Source organism: Mixophyes fleayi, chromosome 2, assembly GCF_038048845.1.
Source record: "Mixophyes fleayi isolate aMixFle1 chromosome 2, aMixFle1.hap1, whole genome shotgun sequence".
Classification (NCBI taxonomy): domain Eukaryota; kingdom Metazoa; phylum Chordata; class Amphibia; order Anura; family Limnodynastidae; genus Mixophyes; species Mixophyes fleayi.
The window spans coordinates 332,058,814-332,082,510 of record NC_134403.1 but is presented as its reverse complement, the minus strand read 5'-3'; the positions used below and the strand labels follow the sequence as shown (position 1 = coordinate 332,082,510).

Genomic DNA, 23,697 nt, shown 5'->3' with positions numbered 1-23,697 from the left:
TCCTGACCTAAAATGTTTACAGGAGAATCATAACAAGGCATCATTTTATACAGTAAGGCCGCAGTATCGCAGGAGTCCCACGTCCTTGGAGCTCACTCTTAGGTGCCTCATTATTGGACCTTCTTCTACCACAGCCATCTTTTGAGTGTTTAGAATTCAAGAACTGCCAACATTCTATTTCAATTGAAGCCGATTGGCTGGATGCCGCCTCTCTGTACAAGATTGTCAAACTTCTCCTGCTGTGGTACAAGAATGGACCATTATCGGTAGGTGAATATTTCACGAATGATGGTGGCATCTGAACAGAAGACCACAGTAGTTCTGCTTGTTGGGGGTGGGTGGTTAATGTAGAAATCTGCCTAGGTGCCATTCTTTTTGAAGATCCTCTATACTAAATATTTGTTAATCCTTCCTTACCTAAACCTTAACAGATTCTATTATTTAAAATGACATGGCACAGTAACTACGTTCTCGTGAAGTAAACCACACCCTACCTCACTCGCAGCACCTGTGCATTGTGTCAATCACCAAGTAAATGTCAGTTAGCGAGACACAGAACTACTGTAATAAGATCACTATATATGCTGGAAAATGTTAAGGGGTGCAGCTATTTTAATAAGGAGACTCTGTTCTTTAAGCATCTCCTTTAGATTAAAAGTACCTTTATACCATATTTTCCAATGCAAGTTGTTTCCATGTAAATGCCTTGTCAATCAGGCAAATACATCACCAGCACAATGTCCGATGTAATCTCACCCCATAACATCTCTTACCTCCGTAATACAAAAGACCGAGCAGTGGGGAGCAATTCAGGTCACAATTAGCATTAATAACCATAGAACATTTCATTCAATATGTTCCAATATAACAACACTTTCATACAGACAAATTCTCCCCACACACATCACGTCTGAATAATTCCTGACATCCAGAATATCCCAGGCAACAAGAACGGGGAACTAGAGAATAAAAAAATGACATCTATCCCACTGGAAGCGCAGTCATGTTTTGTGAAGGACAACTAAACACACAAGTCTTAGAGACTTTAGCAGACTTTTACAATTTTAACATCTTCCCCTATGGACACACACACACACACATCAACAATAGAATTGAAATAGGAAACCTAATATATCATCCATATCACAGATTATCACCTGTACGAAAGTACTGCATCTCTGATAACAAAGGATTAACCCGTCCAAGCTAAATCTACACATCTCTGCGCACATTAACTAGCAAAGTGCCACATTACCCACTAAAACAATGAAACAAACATTTTATGCAAGTAGTGTTGATGCTGGGATTCTGCAGTATAACGTACATCATTAGTCATCAATAGAATTTAATAGAACACTGAAATATACTAGATTACGGCAGTAGCAAAGACATTTCACCATCAACCACTGAAGAGGACAACAGACAATGGACAGTTCCATCCTGAAATTTGACCCCAAAATACAAACAAAACCAAACACCATAGTTTTCAAAACAGTAAGGCATGTTTTTAAGGAAGTATCATCCCAAGAAAAGATCAACACTGCAAAACAACAGAGTTAAATGGAAGACCTCTTACCTCGGGGAGTAGCCCCTCTGTCGGAGTGGTTGAGACCCCATCCACACTGTCCTGGCTTCTGGCACTGAGCTGTGGGGACATGGTAGGAGACTCATCGATGTAGGGCATGGTTTCTGAACCCTCGCGGGAGCTCTTCTGCTCCTCATTCCCTTCAGCGTCGTAACCGTCGGTGCCGTAGTTGAAATCTGTGACAAGGAACAAGAAAGGCCGTTGAGTGCCTTCAATAAGGGCGGCCAGCGAGGTGGGGTATGGCTTGTGTCTGGGGGTCATGCTGGCATCTGAGCTTCTTGAGAGGAGAAGTGGAGGGCAAAGGAAGCACAGCAAATAAACACCAGAGAGGTCAAAATAAAGAGCACAGGATGGAAAAGAACACACAGCAGGGTAGTATGAACAAGGAAGAAGAAGGAGGAAACAATGAGAAAGGGCAGGCAAAAACTACAAAAATGTGCAGATGTAGGGGAAAAAGTAATGAAGAAATACCAGAGCTTAAGAAAAATAGAAAAACAGGTTAGTAAATAGAAGAACGCAGACAATGCAAAATAAATATATGGTTTTAAACCGAAAACTCAAAAAGAAGAAAAGTAAACGGAGAAGAGGAACACTAGAGAAGAGGAGGAATTATGAGAAGACGGAGACAGAGGGAGGCACATCACATAGGGAAGACTGGAAGCATCACAAGCTGGATAAGAAGCCAGAAGAGCCAGTCCTGCAGTTACATGTAAGATTACGGAGGTCAATTGACCACCTCTGAAAACACACTACGACTGAAGGATTAGGGGAAGCCTGCTAGCTTGCGAAAACTGGAAAATCAGCGGCTGTCCACAGATGACAGCATCAGAGCTATTCCGGGCCCTGCTCGTTGCCTCCTTCTCTGAGTCAGAGAGACAGAAGGGGGGTGTGGGGGCTCACTCTTTCCATTTTAAAGCTCCAGTTATTGTACAAATACAATTTAAATAAAGGTCCCTTTACTGTGCAGTACCACATGCTTCTTTTACAGCCAATTGTTTTGGGTTTATTTATTCCCCGAAGAGAGTTGTTTTGTGTTCTATATGTTTAAGATTTAACTCTAAATCATAGGCCTTAAGCTCTTGGAACCAGTCACCATGGCAACCTTCAATGCAGAATTTTTAGCAAATGTGCAGACACTTTACAAAGTGGCAATCGGTTACTGTTGAGAGGAGTGGGCTTTCTGAGGCATAAGAGAATGGACTCAAAACAAAAAGAATTCAGGAAGCTAGAGAAACACAGGTAAATGGCATGTGGCTCTATGTCAGATCAGCAACAACTGAACCTACTGTGTGAATATATTCTTACTATGTAATAACAGACATTCATCACCATCACACGATCAGGTAGCTGCATAGACAGACTTGCCTCTCGGACAGTGAGAGAATACAATTAGAAGAAGATATACTTGGACACTTATGAGTACATGTGTACAGAAAATGTGATGTAACCAATAGCCACCAATCAGATTCTAAAGCAGGTTAGAAAGTTTAAACAACTGTCCAATTGGTTCTTATTGGTCAACACAGCACAATTGTCTTACGCGCCAGTTTTCATACATGTCGCCAGCAGTCTTTTATCCTATTTTCAAGGGATGGCAACCCTGCTATTTATATTATGAGACATTTTCTTTACAGAACCTGACAGACCTTAAATATTTAAAGTGCAAGAGGTCTCCCACCTCTCCAACATCTCCACCCTCCTCCAACCTAACCATCCATTGTACACCTACAGTACTAAAGAACAGATCAGCACTCATTTTCATAATTAATAAGCAGTAAAAGCAGAAGGCAGATGTAAAGAAAGGGAAGAAGGTAGACACCGATCAATAGCTTTCCCTTACTGAGTGCACATTGCCTAGTAAACACTAGGCAAAGCCATCAGCAAAATAGTTCCTGCACCACTCCCTGTCCGGATAACTGAAAATGGAACCATGCACGGATTTATCTAAGCCGGGTGGGGGGGGGGATTTAATTCCCTGCGCACACTAGGCTTCCTCTCAAGTCAAAGGACACAACATACAGCCCCATTGCAGTGTGACAGGGCTGACTGAAAACAATAGATTTCACCCTGTGACATAGCAATCATAAATGAATTCTGTCACTGGATTGTTATTTCTTCTTACATATTTTTGAATACTACAAGATAAAGGGTAAAGGAAAGCTAAACTTAAATTAATGTTACTTTATACAAAAGAACAGCTAACAAAAGTCCCAACAACGCATGAAAAAGTTGGGCAAACTTTTGCATATATTACTAACGTCGTTGATGTGTAAGGAGCAACTGTGCTCCACGGCTCAGGGCAGTGGGGAAAACAGGGATACACATGTACACAAAATAAATGCAGACATGAAAACAAGGTGTAGGGAGAGCCCTGCTCATGAGAGAGCTCACAAGTAATAATGATGTACACCCCATATTTAGCCTCATATGCAGGGCTGCCCGTCAGTAAGTTTCCTGACAATTGATAAAACATAGACCTGTTCACCCATCAGAAAAAAAGTGGCAGCGAGTACAAATCTGGTGTTGTCCTACAACATTAATAGCATATACAGTAGTGTAACCAGAATGATTGCTGTAAACTCTATTTAAAATGTATGAACCAAATTTTGTTACTGCTTCTAATTTCAGTTTTGGCCAAATTTGGAAAATATTACGATGTCGGTATAAATCTGTAAACCGGTCAGTGAATTTTTTTTTCCCCCCAAAGGTTGGCAACCCTGCTGATTTGTATCTGAACTATTTCAGTAAATACAGTGTGCAGTCTGCAGTCTTTTACCATTGGATGGAACATTTCCTTTTATCCTGCATCAATTGTGATAACTTTTCATAATGACTTAAAGGGGAACTCCACCTAGTCATGTTCATCCTTTCATGCAGATGTTGGTGATTCTCCCTGCCTTCTCAAATGTCACCAGATGACCCTAAACCTGTTCATCTGTTACACTTGTATCTACTGTATATAGATCAGTTGTCCTATTTAAGGGGCATATTCAATTGTTGGCGTTTCCCACGGTGTTAAAAATATTACCGTTATTACGGTAATTCTAAGCCAGATTTCAGCTCACAGCTCCCTGAGCTGCAATCCAGCATTAAAGGTACCGTAATAACGCTAATTACGCGCACTATTACCGTAATGACAGTAATGCTGCGCTACTTTTCCGGGTAATGCCAACAATTGAATATGCAAATAAAATAAAACCACCTGAAGACATTGTTGTCTTAAGGTACAAAGTTCCTTTTAAAAATAATTCTATATTATTGTATGTGGATGAGGGGGCGATAATAATCCCATTTGCTACAACAAGTCTGTAGACAGAGGTAAATTGTTTGATTGCCAGATAGCTGGTTGAGGTGGGGGGACAGAGATAACTGGGGCCAATATCTACTATAACCGCACAATTTTGGTAATTCAGTCAGACATCGTTTTACCAACGAGAGGACCTGTCACATTCTGGACAAGATGCATTGATGTGAGCATGCATTCCAGGTCAGTTCACTTTGAAACATAACACAAGCAATTATATTTGTTTAAAGACAGAATGTGATCTTACAAAATGTTCTACGAGGTTACACACCTTTAATGGAAATATTGAAAAAATGTGTATACCTTTTATTTATCTAGCGGAGAATTTAAATTCTCGGGTACAAAGTTATGCAGCAGTGATAGAATCTTGTGCAGTATATCCTGTAAGTATTGTGATTCTCTGCATGTTACAGAATAAAGATCACAATGTGATAAAAGGCTGTGCCGTTCTCCTGGAAGCAGACAAGGGTCTAGCTCAGGGGTAGTCCCAGCATGCTTTGCCAGTAGATAACCAGCAGATAGGTGGCAAGGCATGCTGGGATTTGTAGTTTCACAACACCTGGAGAGCCCCTGGTCTAGCTAGTAAGGCCTGATGTGTAGCGGAGGCTAGATGAGAACTTATGTTATCATTGTTGTACAAAATGCCATCATTTGGAGCCTTATGTAATATAAATGGCGCTATATGCCCAAATGTGCTGTAACTCACAGCACTCAAATGTCTGCTTACAGTATCTAAACTCAATAGAAAAATGGCAGTTGCAATCCGAAAAGAATTAAAAACAAAATAAAGCAAAATGCAAACCATTGGGGTAATCCGTTGCCTTGGCACAGGGGATACATTCATAACAATATGTAAACATGCAGTGTGGCAACGACTTGGCCCTTCATGCCATGTGCAAACCCCCGTAAGTGTGCCCTCTCCACCCTTTGAATTTTGCGGCACAAAATATAAAAGATTCAATCTTCTTTTTGCAAGTGGGTGTAAAATGACGCATTTAGTTACGAATGCCCCCAATCAGTCCAGCTCCTCCGCCTCCCTCTGCATAAAACTGCATTTGTGCAGAAATAACCACAAACAGAGCTGGCATTGTGGAGGTGCCACTGTGGTCAGAAGTCTTCTGTGTCTGTGCTGCTCTCTTCATGAATACATATTGTGTATTCTCACCTCATCTACCACTCTCCATGTACTTCCTGCTGTATGCGGACAATACTGCTGCTCACAGTCAAGTGATAGACAGGCCGAGAGAGAGAACTGAGCAGGGAGACAGAAGAATACGTATGTAGGTATATAAAAGGATACGTATGTAGGTATATAAAAGGATACGTATGTAGGTATATAAAAGAATACGTATGTAGGTATATAAAAGAATACGTATGTAGGTATATAAAAGGATACGTATGTAGGTATATAAAAGAATACGTATGTAGGTATATAAAAGAATACGTATGTAGGTATATAAAAGAATACGTATGTAGGTATATAAAAGAATACGTATGTAGGTATATAAAAGAATACAAAAGTATACGTATGTAAGTATATAAAAGAATACGTATGTAGGTATATAAAATGGCAAGATATATTATGCTGTAAAAGTAACAAGGTGGGAGTGGTAAATCTGATGGGTAAAAGTTTTATCCTAAAATCAGAAGAAAAATAAACTAAAAAATGCAGGGTATGGATGGCACCTGAAGGTCCGACTTTGAATAACTGGATTGACCTTGTTAATGATACAGTCGGCCATGAAAGATTCATGTATACCAGCAGGAACCTAGTGGATAAGTATGAAAGAATATGGTATAGATGGAGGATATCCCCGTATTTCACGGAAGGATTGAGGGAGGTGGAACTCTCCTAATGTAGTGCTCGGGGCAGACATCCAGCCACCTAGTAATATGTCATTAAAGTCAACGATTATATTCTGTATTGTCAAGATTGTATTATAATTTTACTGTATCTTGAAAGTGTGGAAGATGCCAATACCTTGGCTTGAAAATCTGAAATGTCAATGCTTTTTCTTTTCTTTTTTTTTTTTATCCTATTGTGCATTTATGTTTTACAATACTTGTATCACTGCGTGGGTTATAGTTGGGGCTTTAGCCTATTGTTATGGGCTTTTCTTTTTTGTAATGTTTAGAATGTAAAAAAAAAAGACAAAAAATGCAATAAAATTCTACCTGATTTAAAAAAAAAAAAAGCAGGGTATGTGTAATGCTCTATATACATGTATTTAGGATGGAAACCTATTTATTCATTAATAAGGTCACTACCTGACACGTTACATAAGAAAGAGAGCTGTTAACATGCTACAAATAGTGCTGACCAATCACAGAACCACAAACGTTGCCCATAGGGCAAGTGAGAATTTAATAGTTACGATTTCATTGCAATAGTTTTTGCAAAGGTGTTTATTAAACCAGAATATCTAAATCATGTTGCATAGATGGATGAAATGTACGGTTTTATATTTTCTTGAATAGCAGAATTTTTTATTAAGAAAATTTTTCCCCAGTTGCTCACTGCACACAGTCATAACTAAGTGAGAGTCAATTTCACATTTTTAGTAAAAGACTTTAATTGCCCTTTTAGCAACACTGTGAGCTGCAACATGCTCTTTTAATCCTCATCTATTAATTAACATATTAAACGTTCATCAAGTAACAACCAGAATGCAGCAGTTCCATTACCAAAGAAGTTTCTTTGCTCTCAGCACAGGACGATACCACCCACTTTAATACAGATAATAATGACAGCTGGATGCCATCTAAAGCTTATACTGTACAACGGATAAGTCGCTGTTAAATAGCTATTTATTGGACATGGACCTTATTCTTGGCTAGACAATTACCTCTTACATATCCTGTTGGAGTACATATCCCCTGTCTAAGCAAAAGAACTGGACCCCCCACAAACATGAAAGTTGCCGCTCAAGAAATGCTCCCACAACCGCCAGCAGTCTTAGAATCATTCACGGGGCAGGACACAGAGCCGCTATGGATTAACTGTGAAGATATCAGGACCTCATACCCTCTATGGTGGACATGCTAATACAAAGCGACTCCGATGCAAAGTAGTTCTAATGGAAAAGTTCCTAATCACCATAAGTCCAGACTTGCAAAAACTCCAGAATCATAAAGGCATGACCGTGCACAGGATTGGGGCCCTGGAAGACACCTTGGTGTATGGTTACTAAATGGTTTGAAAAATTGGAAGTGTTGCCTATAACAACCAATCAGGTTCTAGTTATCATTTATTTAGTACATTCTACAAAGTGACAACTAGAATCTGATTGGTTGCTATAAGCAACATCTCCACTATTTCAAACCCGCAGTTTAGTAAATATACCCCTTGGAGAGATGTTAGTACCTCAATAAGTGACATTACCAAGCGATCAAAGCACTGCTTGTCGACAGATTATCTGGAAAATAGGTAGTAACATCAGTATTATCGGTTTACATAAAAAGGTAGTGGGGAAAGATATAGTATGTGTGCCTTGCCTGAAAATATTGCTTATTGATAACTGTGATGCACAAACCTTCTCCACAATACTAGATGTGGAGCAGTCTATCATTTTGAAGTTTCTTAAATAAAGACACTTTTTAACCTGGCATTTTTCTTTTGACACACAAAACAGGCAGCACAGTAAGCGAAGAGCCCGAGAAACAAGGATCTAAAGCATGGCAAGAGGTTCCCAGCTTGTCGCAAGTTGAATACCAACATAAGGCCAAAGATCGCTACTGATTGGTTGAAGGTGCTACTTGCTGCTGCCTTGATGGCCTCAGGATTTATAAGTATCTGCTACTGACATGAGCGAGGGAATTTTTACTGTATACCCTCCACACCTTTACAACAACTTCTACCATATTTTTGTTGCTTTGAGGTTTTCTTTTTGGAATGCTTTGTGCTTAGTGCAGACTGCTATATTCTATATTTACGGCAACTCTACTGTAATGATCTCACACTTACATTCTACCAATACAGGATAAAAGATATGGCTGAAAATGAGGGGAGAGAACTTGGAACCCATAATGCCTCCCTGAACCCTGCAGATAATCTTGTGGAATGTACAAAGCAGGACTGACCGGTCTATACGCTCACTTGTCCTTCAATTTAAAGTATACTCCTCTGATACAGTATGTCTGCAATAAATGCGTTTGGTGGGAACACTAGTTAAATTACTCAAACAGGTCTTTGTGCTATAAAAATTGTTTTCTCTTTTTTCTAGTTATTCCCAGGGAGGCTCTATATTGTTTAATAAGAAATCATTATGTTGTAAAGTAGATGTTAAAGTATGCTATACAGCATACACTGGAAACAAATGCTGTTATTTGGAATATAGGTTTTTACCAAAGTGCGAGTTGCAAGAAAGAGCAGAGGCGATGTACACTGCCATAAAATGACAGTACAAACAAAAGGCTCGGCTTCAACACTGGGATAAAGACACTAATCAGCAGATAGACTGATCCACATATTTTTTGTGGGGTGGATTGGGAGACAAAGCAGTGACATTAGAGAAATGTGGTGGGTGGGCCCCGGATGTAAATCCAAGAGAATTGAATGAATGTTTCCAGATGTTCTAAAAGACGATACATACACTAACCCTGATTGTATATAGAGCCAATCAAGCTGCCTTATTGTCAGTTGAGCATGTCAGAGTATATAAAGTCCCATTAAAAAAAAATATGCAATGAGCACTTTTCCCCTCAAATAAAATCACCAAGTCTGAATAAGATCCCTATAGTAATAGAAATTTACTCTGGGGAGTTGGCGTTTTACCTTTTGACTAGCTTCTGTGCTGCCTTTACATTGTATTCCCTTGTGTGCCTTCTTGACAAAGGTCCTAATAATGGTCATTCCCAAAGCCTGGTAAAGGTCCCACAGATTATGCATCATATAGACCCACAGCTTTAACTCAGATGAGAAAATCCTTGCTGAAATTGTGACCACCAGCTTAAATAAAGTTATCCATACTCTCATACATAGATGTTAAACAGGCTTTATACCTGGTATAATCAACAGCTGTAAAGATCATTTTCCAACATTCAAATTCCCCACAACCACTCTGGGCCCAGGGCAGGTCTATCCTTTGATGCAGCTGATGTACAATGGAGTTACCTGTGGTGGGTTATAGATGTTTTTGGAAGTTGTATACAATTGTACCACAGCTAAAGTATTTGTGGTCATTTTCCCTCCTCAAACGCTGAATTGCACAGAGGTACGTGTGACTGCAGTTGAGCCGCTAAACTATTCTTTGCAATGATAAGGATATCTGTAGGTTAAGTCTCTCACTGACAGAGTTACAATGTACGCCGATGACACTGTCCCTTTCCTAAAGGATCGTCTAACTGCTCTCCAAAAAGCACAAAAAGGACTACTCAGGGCTGCAGACGAAATGGCCCAAATTTTTAATTTTCCTGATTGAGCCACAGCCTTATGTAGATATGGACCCAGAGCATCCACAAGCATGGTCAATTTTATTTAAATACCTTTGAACCCTCGTTTTATCAATATGCAGGTAAGAACAAACAAAACTAAGACTGGGACAGCTGGGTAAATAAAGGACTCCAGGCATACTGAAAGCAACGTCTTACACGGAACAGTTGTGACTTGTGCTTTAATTCCGCAAACAACGTTCCAGTACAGTCAGTGTCACATATAAACATGCTGGACTCCCCTGAGTGCCTATAATTGTGGCTAGAATGGCCACAAGGGGTGGTCTCAGCGACATTGATAGAGGCCTAATTGTCGGGGTGTATTTGGAAGGAGCTTCTGAAACCAAGAGGGGCATACCGCATACTCCAGAATTGTGATATACATAGAAGTAAAAGGCAAAACAGGCAAGTGTCTGCAAATTTCAACCTGTGGTGTGAGCGGTCAGTATAACAAAAAATGGTGCAATAAGAACTCCACGGAGCAGGATTATGATGGTCAGGGTGCAATCCATAAACTGTTCACTGTACACCTGACAAACGTACAGGTACAGTGGGGGCAAAGATCACATGCAATGTACTACCGAGCAGTGGAGGAAGATCGTATGAACGGATTATTGGTGCTCCTGTAGTTTTGGGGGATACATTTTTCTGGCAAGGTTTAGGTGCAGTCATTCCCTTAGAAGACAATGTCAATGCTAATTACTACATCATGGTACAAAGTGATCATCTTCACCACACGTTGCAGCTATCCTATCCCTTCCAGGATGACAATGCCCCCATGCATAGAGCACGTGTGTCTGCTTACAGGTTTGATGAGCATGCCACTGATGTTATCCATATGTCACGGTCTTCTCAGTCACCAAATCTGAACCCAATCCAGCACTTGTGGGATATTCTTATTCATAAACCGTGTTTTCAACTACCACCATCATGATCTAGACCCAATGCAAGGGCACATACTGGCCTTTCTTGCTCACGCCTTATTAAGTGGATTTACATTGGTGCTTCCATTTTTATTATATTTTTTTTACTACCCACCTGTATGCACATATACTATAATCTTCTTTTAAATATTATGTTTTCCGTGTATGATAGATAGGCATGTTAATTCCAAAGGCAGGTTCTTTAACAGACAAGCGCTTATAAGAACAGAGAAGAGTTTAATTTAGACTAAGATCACATATTGCCCAAAGCCTGCGGTGCAGCACAAATGAGTTTAGGAAAGGAAAGGTTAATGAAGAACCAGAGGGAGAGATGAGCAGAATGAGATCTTGTGTTTGCGTGATAAGCCGTGGGAGGACTATAATTATATTCAAAGAATTCCCGGAGGCAAAAAGATACTGAGTTAACCATTTAGATAACGAAATGCAGAATTGTTCCAAAGCATCATGGTATGGTTAAGATCTTGTCACTACATCAAAAAGGTTTCAATTCTGTCAATCAGGATAAGCTAGCGGACATGGTTCTGATGGAACTTGTTCTGATCGCAAAATCACTGGTCTTTGTAGATATAGAATGTTTAAGGAGAAGCTGGACTCATACACCATGTTCAACAAATTCATGTCCGTGACTTACGATTAAGTCAGGAACACAAGATTGACTCACTAACCCAAGACTGTGAATGTCTAACTTCTGTTCAGTCTGTGACTCGTGATGTAAATAATGCCATAAGCCAGCGCTCCATGCCATATTAGTACAAATGCTTTGACTAAATCCTGCAGCATTTTATGACACACATAAGCCAATAAAGGAGTCAGGAAGTACTCTCATTAATATTTGTAAGATGTTTGGTTTAACAACAAGGGAAGGAGATTAAACCAAGCTGTAACAGCCTGCATATTGCTGATACAATGCGTGCAGTGGATGGGCAGACAGGGGGCACCCCACACACTATACTGCAACTAGCCCTGAAGGTATGTTGTATCAAGATCCAACCACTTTGCTGCAATTGAAAAGCACAGCGGTGTTCTATGAATATCTGGAAATATATCACCACAAGGCAAAGCCAAACGTGGTATCCAGAACCACGCCAGGTATACAGTACAACATGCATTACATATTAGCACGGTCTGCTAGGACAGCACCTTATCGATCTGAACAAATGGAGGGAACATCCCCGTAAGCAATGTGAGGGCAATAATAAAACAGTGAGTGTGCTTTGTGTATGTGCTTTGTGTGTGTGTGTGTGAACCTCATTACCTCTACTATTCGTCCCGCTTATACTCTTCCATATATTACATTAATATGGTATAGTACTGGTTAATTAGCATTTTGGTAATCTCCAAAAACCCACCTACTGGAGATTGGGGGGAGCAACACTCACCAGGGGGTAACAAGCAGCCCATATCATCATCACCTGCTTATATAGCGCCACTAATACTGCAGCGCTGTACAGAGAACTCACATCAGTCTCTGCCGAGAGAAAGAGACAGACACACACACACACACACACACACACACACTAGGGTTCATTCTGATATCAGCCAAATATCCTACTAGTATGTTTTTGGAGTATATATCAGTGTTAATGAATAATTCCACATATGGACATGGAATAACAACATATCGTACAGGCCAGGTAACAGAACTGTTGTGGAGATCAGGGATGGAAATAACCGTGGTGCTGCCTGAGGGGGTAACTAGAAGGGCACTCTTATAATAGAGCCTGCAACAAGTTAGGAACCACTAAATGAACACCCTGCTGCCCCCAAACTCCCCCCATTACATGACTGCCCTGGGCTGTGACTTAATACCAAACCGAGTAAAAGAAAGGCTTAGAAACAGAATGGAAGCGCCAATGACTGTGCTGTAAATGCATGACTGGCCCTCTAGCTGCAAGGTTACAGGCATCAAACATAAATCCAAACAGAAATACAGTGACTGTTTACAGTCTCCGGGGGAGGAGATACAGTTCTGCAGGAATCATGCCGGAAAGAAGCCGCTAGCGCATACTGTGCAGAAAGCTATTAAATGCATGTGTCACCTCACTAATTCCAAATCAACAAATCATCCCATCACATAAATACTGGTTGAGTGACAAGAGCACAGGTTTCCTCAGTCTTCCTGACATGAGCACTTAATATACAATTAGACAGCTTGGAAAAATGCAGATAAGTCCCCCCAGACATAAACAACTGATCCCTGAATAATGTGGGCACAATCGGGATGACACTAGGTTGACAAGCAGCAAGCAGGGACTTCACTCACCCTTGTCCTGCAGACACTCCATTAATTGTGCAAAGTAAGACAGCTGCAAACTCCCCCTGTGCAATCCATTCAATTTATTCTCTGCAGCTCCTGCTGGCTCCTTCACTTCACTCCCAGTGTACACAACAGATTCATGGAGGAACGGAGAAGAGATTGAGCGCTGTCCCTGTCAGTTTATCTGCTTGTCTGAGAGATGAGCCTGTATGCGAGGGAGAAGAAGGGGGGTGTATGGGCCATGAGCCGGTCAATTACCGGCACAGGGGGCTCTCTTGGGGATGCCTATAAGAGTGTGCAGGGGCGGGGACCTCAGGGAGGATGGAAAAGGCTTATGGAATAGTACATGATGGATATGGGAGCAGCAGCAAGAATATCGGATTCCACTTAACGATACGGCCAAGATTGAATTGGACTGCCTGGTTTTAATCTAGCCTGCAAGGAGAGGCTCCAGCTGACACTGCTTCTCCGTCTAGCACACTGGCAGCATCCCAACTATCCTGTGTCAGGCTGGAGATTCACTCTATAGGAGAACATGCCACAGAGTTCTCGGAGCTATCCAAGGTTCTTACAGGACTGGAGTCTTGGTCAGCTCCATTCCCGCTAACTCAGGAACTGTAGCCAGAGGGATGAAAACATTTCTATCTGTGAAGTCTTCACTCACAAACACCATGCTCTGCACAATGTCACCTTGATGACACCACTTGTGGAACGTCGCTGAACCTGCCTCCAAATGTCATGTATTAGGGGTACAAGTAGTAGGATTTAATTTGATTTTTATTTCCTCTTTATTTCTCTTGGAAAAGTTATACCTTAAAAAGTCAGTGCACAATATATATTTTATGCTGTGCGATTTTCTTCATATGTAAGGTTAAAGAAGACGCAAAACTTTAAACTTAAATGTCTGTAAAATGTGCAACGCTATTATCAACAGTAAACATTGTGACAGTGAGCAGTTTTAGAAGTACATTTATTGGCTGGTATTTATGTTTTTACATACAATTCAATATGTGTCTTTTAAATGTCACACACATAACAGATTGTTGATTTTGTTTAATAGTATCTATTGTAACCATACAAACTAAACTAACTGGACCTCTAACAACATAGGGTGGCCCGTAGACGCTATACACCAGTGCTTTGGATGGTTTTTATCTGGAGCTCAGTCTTAGACACTGTTGATTTTTCCTAGTTGGACTGTTTATTTTAACCATTTATTTTAGATTATTCATTACCATTAATTATTCATTTATGAGGTGCCTAGAAATTCAGATTTTTTAAGAAACACAAGAGGCCGTGTTTTCCTCAGGAGAGCATGTACTTAAATCCCCATTATGTACTGGAAGTTACTGGTTCCCTATCACATACACAATGGGCTGCCCGAACAATACACCATAAATATTACACTTTCTCAAAGTTAAAAATTTGTACAAATGGCAAAGGCGAATCTTCACTAAGGGGGGTATTCAATTGTCGGCGGGATTGCCGAAAATCCTGCGGTCCGCGCACGATTACCGATATTACGGTAATTGTGCGCGGAAAAACAACTCGCAGCTCCCTGAGCCGCAGCTACAAATTACCGTATTCCATGTATTAGTTTTTCCGCGGCGGGATTTTCTGTGATCCCGCCGACAATTGAATATGCCTCTAAGGGGGGTATTCAATTGTTCGGCTTGACGGCCAAAAAACTCGCGCTCTAAAACTATTACCGTTAATACGGTAAAATTGCGCTTAAAAACCGTTCATACAGTAATTCAGCGAGTAATTACCGTATTAACGGTAATAGTTTTAGAGCGCGAGTTTTCCGGAGGTCCGGATGAACAATTGAATACCCCCATAGAATACTAAGTCCTCCTAAAGCAACAATCCCATTTATGAGGTTATTTTCCTTAAATAGCAAGTTCAAGCATGCATCTATTATCTTAGACAGCCTTCTACAAATAATTATCTCCTTTTCAAAATCTCTCTGGAGTCCAATATGCCTGGCAGTCACATACCTCTCAGCAAGCCAAATGAAGGCAGGGAGGTCATGGGGTGATGCTTTCACAATGCACAGTGCAGGCAGAGCTCAGAGGTGCATTCCAAAAACTCTTTGCTCACTACATGTGCCATGTAACTGTGGTTGCCATGGTAATAATATGACACACTGGAAACTGCATAATTAGAAATCATGAGTAGCAGACTGAAGTAAAAAAAACAAGGAAAATGGATATTAAACAAGATTCTTATTACAGTCTGCTAAAAAAACACACCTCATTTTTATGCGACTGCTGCTTTAAATTTAGGAAACATTCTTATTCTTTGTAAGCATATTTTGCCATGAAAATCAACATGCAAGTGCAAGGATGTATGTATTTGTGTGGGCAGCAATACAGACCCATAGCCTAACTATATACTTTCTTGGTTACAGGCAAATTCATTTTATGTTAATTATTGGGAGACCAATTTGAGAACATGTGCACCCCTAAGAGTGGTTCATAATCCACAACATTTTCTTTTACATTTTTAGCAATCTTTTAAAAAGTGCGTCTGTCCCTCACAAACAGTTGGTGATTCAGCTCAAGGGAAAGACAACTGAGACAACTGACTGAAAGCCAGTCAGGATATCAATAATGTTTCATCTTGCTGACTGTGTGTTTAGAACTTGCTTCCATCCAACATATTAACAATTGGTGGCAGTATAACAGTATCCTTCATTTAAAATACATATAAATGAATTTCATCCAGATTATGGACACAAAATGTTCTTTAAATATAAAAGCCATGTACTGCAAGGTTCTCCTACCCTTTCATGAGCAGAGGTATTTACTATGTTAATCATCAGACCAATTGTAAATGTTTTTCCTATATATTAGCTAAACTAAGGATGACTCATTTGTACAGTTATAACATACCCTTTTCACATGTCTGTCCCCAGAAGGGGGCGTGGCCATGATGCACTTGGGGTGGAGGGGTAAAGGGCTCGGCTGCCCATTAGATACCTCCCTTCCTCCAACATTCCCATACAAACATGTCCTCTGGCGCCCTAAAATCGGGACTGCCCCGCTGAAATCAGGACAATTGGGAGGTATGTTTATAGTGAATTTTGCTTTTGCTCTCGATATATAGGGATTTATAGTATTAAAATACTGGACTGAATGATTTGGACAGGTGAGGAGAGAAAGTATGGAAAGGATGGGTGATGGGACGAGCAATTACAGCCTCAATGAGCTAAATCCTATTAGATGTAGAAACTATAATATATGAATATTAGCCATACATGCCAACTCTCCCAGAATGTCTGGGAGACTCCCGAATCCCGGGAGAGATGGCAGCTCTACCGCACCTGCCCACTTCACTAGTGAAGTGGGCAGATTAGAGCCGGCATGACGCGATTCTCTGGGAATCGCGTCATTTTGGCCCTGCCCCCAGTGATGTAATGCCTGTTTTGGGTCTTTTTACAGCTGTAAAAAGACACTGGGGGTGGGGCCTAAATGACATGAATCGTGAAGCCCCACCCCCACGGCCCATACACCCCTCCTGCCCCCCAGGAACTCCCGGATGTTCCCAACATAAAGTTGTCAAGTATGATATTACTGAGATTAGTTTTGATATCGAATGACAGACTGAAAAACTGAGGAGTCTACACAAAGACTATTGATCAACCATCTACATGGCCAGCCCAACGCATTGATCTGATTTGGTATCAGTGGTTTTGTTTTTAAAACATAGTGACATCTGAGAAAGAGAGACTAATTAAAGAGCAACTAGGGGGGTTGTAGCTGTAATTGTGTAAGGATCATCCTACCATTGAGATGTGATATTTATCTAACTCCAGGGCTACTACTAAGGTCTGCATTTATGGGAATCAATAAATAAGCCAAGTCCTACGCAATTATCAACAAAGGTATCTGACACAGCACAATAGTGCTCTGCCCTGCGGAGACAAAGAGATTTATAGTATACATTCACAGTATTTATAATATACATTCACAGTCGTGTCGTTCTGTGTAGCCAAAGTCATGGCAGAAAGTCACAAACTGACGGCCACTTGAAACCATTAATCTACAAGGCCATTTTATGGGCAATTTTCGTGTTATTAACACTATCATGTGTAATGGGGTCAATGACATCAGCAGCACCCACTTATAAACGTTTTATAGATGGCACGTAGAGCATTTCAGCAGAGCGTGAACTACGTGTCATTATTAAAGTTAATCTATACCAGTATCTATTTTTGGTGGTTGAAATCAATGTGACCTTTCCTGCCAACTATTGCACAGCAGCAACCATGTGACACCCAATTAGATAACCACTGTCCCTGTTCCAGCACTGAAGAGATAACAAATATCACATGTGACCACAGTATTGTTCCGCTTCCATAGGATGACTCGCATAACCCACACTACATGCTGATAGGGCCAATGTGGGAAATATGGACAATGTTGAGATTGTCCAGTCATCAATTACTCAGGAAGAGTTTAAGGATGTCAAACATAATACATTCTGTGGGTATCATTGTGGTGAATTTCACCCAGTGGAGCTGCAGCATAGACTTAGGCAGGGGCCTGTGTGGAGGTTATACTTTAAACACTAATGACCCAATTCGTGTTTGTGTGACTTTAATAGGGAGCAATATAGAAACCCTTTCCCCACACACAGCACTTGTTGCTTTCAACTGGTACAAGTCACTTTGAAAATGCGCGTTAGCCCGATGCCTGACGATACTGGTTGGTAGCGGTGAGAAGACTCTTGCCACTTAGTCAGCGTTTGCTGGTTCACACATGTGCAGTGGAACTGGGAACCCGGTTTGGGCTTCCAAATTCACTTTCAATAAAAAATAATTTAAAAAAAAATAAAATAAAATAAAATAAAGAATTTTATATTAAAAGCAAAAGAGAAAAAATGCTTTATTGAAATAATAATGAATTTGTTTCAGTCTCTGGGAGGCGAGAGCAGCAAAATACAAACAATCTTCAGGCTTCATATGCAACTTATAAAGGACCGCTAAACCCCAAACTGGACATTTTCAGATATTAAATAAGATGGTAAAATACAATGTTTTCAGGGTAGCCTATTACCTGCCACCACTCCATTACCTTTCATATGTCTAGGGCTATGTCCTGATGGGAGCCGATATAGATTAAAGAGTGCAGACTGCAGGCGCTTGATTTACTGTGATATCATTGGCCCTGCCGCTGTGTATGAATCCCCCAATCCACATAAAACAAGACTACCAAGCTGTCAGTCACTCTGAGTCTGCTCTGTTAGTGAAGCATCCCACCTCTCAACATGGCAACTTGCTACAGAGGGATGAAATCAAGTGTGGTAGAAGTATAACCACTGCAGTTATTTAATGTATATTAATCAGACCCGTATGCACATCCTTTTACACGTATTATAGATCAATTAACGTCAAACAGTGGTTATACTCATTATTTAACCTTTCCCCTATTTTAACTCAATACTTCTCTGTACATGAGAGACAACCATCAAGCATTTACGTCTAGACCAGCTTTTATATGTACATACATGTATACAATATATGGATGCAACCAACGTTTCGTCAGCTTCATCACGCCTCTGTGATAGGACGGAGTGATTTAACGATATGAAGCCATGAAACCACCACCAACCTTTAAAAAAACAAATCACTAAATACAGGTGTGAAAAAATTGATTCATTTTTTTATGCTCCTAGACATGAAGTTAGACACACCTATGGTGCTTTTAAAAATAAATAAAATAAATAGAAATAAAACATCCAGCTGGGTGAAGTGTTAATGAAAGGAACAACTTTGTAAATAGAGGAAATATGTGATATTTTGCCTATCTTGTTGCTCAGGAAAGGCTTTAGAGTGAAAACCCAGAAGTGTCTTATTGTGTTAAAATCAACACTGCTGTTGTCCTAAGGCCTTATTACAAAAGGGATGAGTAGAGCAGCACATCACGCGCTGGCACAGTACAATCTAGGCTTGACCTTTACAGGAACGCATACTAGCCTGTTCCAGCCTCCCATAGGCCTGAACTACTAAAGGAACAAAACAAGGTGAATATTCGTAAGATTTCTCCCCAACTTTTTTTTTATTGAAGAAGTCCAAACATTTACAAAAAGAAAACGATAAAAGAACAGTTGTCATATATAATTTATATAATTATCACAAATTGTCATGGTAACAGGAGAATCAAAGTCAGATTACCAGAGAGGCAACAAATTGGAGAACATAATACGCATGTGCCAGTTACACCATTGTACTATATATATATATATATATATATATATATATATATATATATATATATATATATATATATATATATATATATAGTAATAAAAAACATTAAAGAACACAATGCCGAGTCTGTTATATTCTTCTCTAAACATTAACGATTGTTATCAAAATAAAGTAAAATATAGCAATTATCGGTATATTTGTGTCATATCTTATCCTGAGGCACAGGGAGACCAGGATGCAGAGAGATCATAAAGTAAAATGGAGGTCCTACAAAAAATGGGTCTGTTATTTATTGGCTTGCACTGTAAGGCTGAGTACACACTACAGGGTTTTGCAGCCAATTATTGGGCCAATCAGATGATGAACGACCGTTCGGCCCGATATATCGCATTAGTGTGTACACTGCAATGATTAACAATTATCATCCCAAAGCGCATCATATCGTTTCATTTCATTTCTAAACCAAACTAAAATTCTCGTTCAATGACGTTCCGATTCTGCAGTGTGCACGCACTCGTGAACGGCAGTGTCCATGGATCTATATGGAGTGTGCAGACTCAGAATTTATAGAGGTGAAGATTATGACACATAAAGAGCTCAAATCTTAAAATAAATCATGTAAAACGTGTATAGTGTCTACACATGAATCGGCATGCTGATTGGGACTTTTTCTCCCCATCGTTGGCAAAATTGTTAAAGATGTCGCATTGGGAGAAATTTTATGTAGTGTGTACCCAGCCTAACAGTTCAACGAAGACAAATGAGTTTTATGATCAAATCTATGCACACATCCCCTTTACTAGCCAAGGCATCAAGGCAGTCAGGACTGCTGCCATAAGCCATTGCCTTTGGAAACACAGAGACCCATGGCAGCCAGACATTTGCATTATGTCCTGGCTGACTGGAGAGAAAGCTAGGCCCACATATGCTGTTGGGTAATTTGGTCACTATTGGCCAAACTGGCCTGTATCGACGCTCAAATTATTGAATATTTAACATATAAATATTTTTCTTTTGTTATGAAAAACTCAAAGAAATAAAGGAGTTTCAGAAAATTAATGTTATCATCTAGTTCCATTCATTTCCTCTCGCAATGCTCACATATGGCAGCTATTGTTTTTTTGGTCTCACTTCAATGTTATCCCCAGAAAATTTTGCGACCCGGGTGGCATTAAGAAGTAGCCGGATGGAGGCAGTTGTAATACTTTGCAATATAATGAAAAATGTTGGAGGTTATTGCCCACACCTGCCAGGACTGGTGGTCAGTGGTCTAACACACACTGCTGGCTGTAGTGGTCACATAGTGACTGTTATAATAGGAAAAACTATGGTTTATTCTATCATCATAGGACTCTGTTGAGCTCCAAGAGCCGGGTGGTAAGTAAAACCAGCCGGATGGAGCACCCGGGAAATAGGTGCTGGGGGGGGGGGGGGGGGGAACACTGCACTTTGTGTCCCTGACAGTCTCTTCCTAATGGTACAAACATTTCACACAAGGAACAGCAATATGACAGATGGAAGGATGAAACATAATTGCAGCTGATCTACTTATAAATAACAAAATGGCTGCCTCCAAGGTTACAGGCATACTTCAAATAAATTATTATTATCACAGCTCCAATCATGTTATGCAGTGCTGTACAGAGAATCTGTAATCATTCACATCAGTTATTGCCCCATTGGAGACACACATACAAACGCAGATCCATTTTGTCAGAAGCCAATTAACCTAACAGCTGTGGACTGTGGGAGGAAACCGGAGCACCCAGAGGAAACTTACACAAACATGTGGGGATCATACCAAAGCTCAGATATGGTCCTGGCCAGAATCTAACCCCATGAACCCACCGCTATTAGGCAGCAATGTTAACCTCTATGCCACAGTGCTGTCTATAAATAAAGAATATAGATAACAGATAGTGTTCACAGTAGTCCCAAAATCTGTAAGAACCATCCTACTGTGTTATACTGTAACATTCTATGCGGGAATGGCACAAGTTTTAGGACATTAAAGTGTTAATTTATAGCATTCATAAAGACTGTTACAGCAAATTACAAACCATTTCAAAGATGTTGGCAAATCACTGCCACTTTAGGCGAGATAAGGTATAAACGTCACAGTGACAGGACTCTACTAGGGAGCAGGACACAGTTAATGTAGCATTATGCTGTGACTGGCACTCAGGAATCTATCTGCAGCCATCACATAGATCATCATCATCAGTTATTTATATAGCGCCACTAATTCTGCAGCGCTGTACAGAGAACTCACTCACATCAGTCCCTGCCCCATTGGAGCTTACAGTCTAAATTCCCTAACATACACACACACACACACACAGACAGAGAGAGACTAGGGTCCATTTGATAGCAGCCAATTAACCTACTAGTATGTTTTTGGAGTGTGGGAGGAAACCGGAGCACCTGGAGGAAACCCACGCAAACACAGGGAGAACATACAAATGCCACACGGATAAGGCTATGGTTGAGAATCGAACTCATGACCCCAGTGCTGTGAGGCAGAAGTGCTAACCACTACGCCACTGTGCTAGATCAGTCTCCAATATAACAATGCCATTTTCTCAGCCTTACATCACCCTGCTTATTTGTTTTTTTGACAACACATCAAAGTCACCAAGAAAAGTCCTGCCCAGAACTGCTGCTTAGCATATCTGGTCTCTTACTATAAACAGGCATGCTGATCTTTCTATTAACCAGGCTTCTGTCACCATGGCAACAGGCTCTTGCAGTACGCTCCTCATTGGGGAATAGAACACTGTAAACAGCACAGATGCCTCTGTTATCCATGAGAAAATGCTGTAAAAGATGCATGTATATACATAGGAATCTCACCAACAACATAACCCCATAACCACAGAGGTCTTCAGCTTCAATCTTTCATCAATTAAAAAAAAAACCAACACTTGTCCAGCACATTCACAGTGGCAAATTCTGGTACATTCAGTACATGGCCATTATAAGCTACACATCCCCTGCCAGAGTATGACCTGCCTGCAGTGTTCCTTCAACGTTTTCCACCACAGGGGAGAGCACAGAACATTAGGAACTTGCCAATAAATTATAGCCATTCCCATTAGCTATAGTGCTTTCAACCTGCAAACTGAACAGCATCAGCAGATTAGCAGGACACTAACAGTACGTGAAGCGCCTGGCAGGCAGCAGGAAAATTACCCCCAACTTTGAGGAGATTTGCATGTTTCTCGCCTTATAAGATAATGGTCTTCCAGAGACTTGCAAGGCCTATCACTCATCATTAACAATTCCATTTAAAAATAGGTTCTGCAGCTGCTGTCATTAACGTTGTTTGTACCTCTTCACCACTAGAAAACCTGAAACTGCAATATAAGTTGTACATTTATGTAGGACGATGTGAAAACACAGAATCATGATGCACTAAGTTTTATTTGTTAATTAAGGAAGTCTGCGCCTGTTCTGTATTCTGCAGACAGATTATACAGTAAAATCGTATTAAATGTTTAGTAATCCTTTTCAGCAAGAAGAGATACCAACAACCCTCAAGAAATCCAATTAAACTCAATAAAACAAACACATAGAAGCTGCTCATCGGTATAAACGCATTAACTGACTTATTACACACTCTGAGCCTGCCAGCCTGGCTGCAGATTGGCAATCACAGCACTATAACTGGACAATGAGGGGATGAGGAGCACTATGCTGCTGTCTGAAAGGTCACATGTGCTTTCTCATGACAAGTTATTGAACAAAGTTACAATAGAGAGTCACAGTTAGTATTATGCCAACCTCAAATGAATGTATATAATACAAGATCCTAAGACCTTTCAAACAGCCAAGGTACCATATACACTTACATGGAACTCCCAACTAATAACCAGCAGAATATACAAGACATAATATTGTGATTATGAATGAAATAAGACGATTAATGGATCCCTAAATGGAGTCTCCATACACTCAGGTGTA

At 40.3% G+C, this 23,697-nt stretch overlaps 1 protein-coding gene across 6 annotated transcripts in view; it reads right to left on the bottom strand.

The window, feature by feature from the left end:
• The window catches only part of ABR (ABR activator of RhoGEF and GTPase), a 235,276-nt gene that overhangs the window by 139,152 nt on the left and 72,427 nt on the right, over positions 1-23,697 (bottom strand). For 5 of the 6 annotated variants that reach the window (XM_075196900.1, XM_075196901.1, XM_075196902.1 and 2 more), the window contains one exon: positions 1,577-1,761. In XM_075196900.1, the coding sequence (XP_075053001.1) occupies positions 1,577-1,761 (185 nt within the window). Of the gene's footprint in view, positions 1-1,576; positions 1,762-13,526; positions 13,726-23,697 lie in introns of those variants that run through there. The other variant, XM_075196904.1, reaches the window with a different exon arrangement.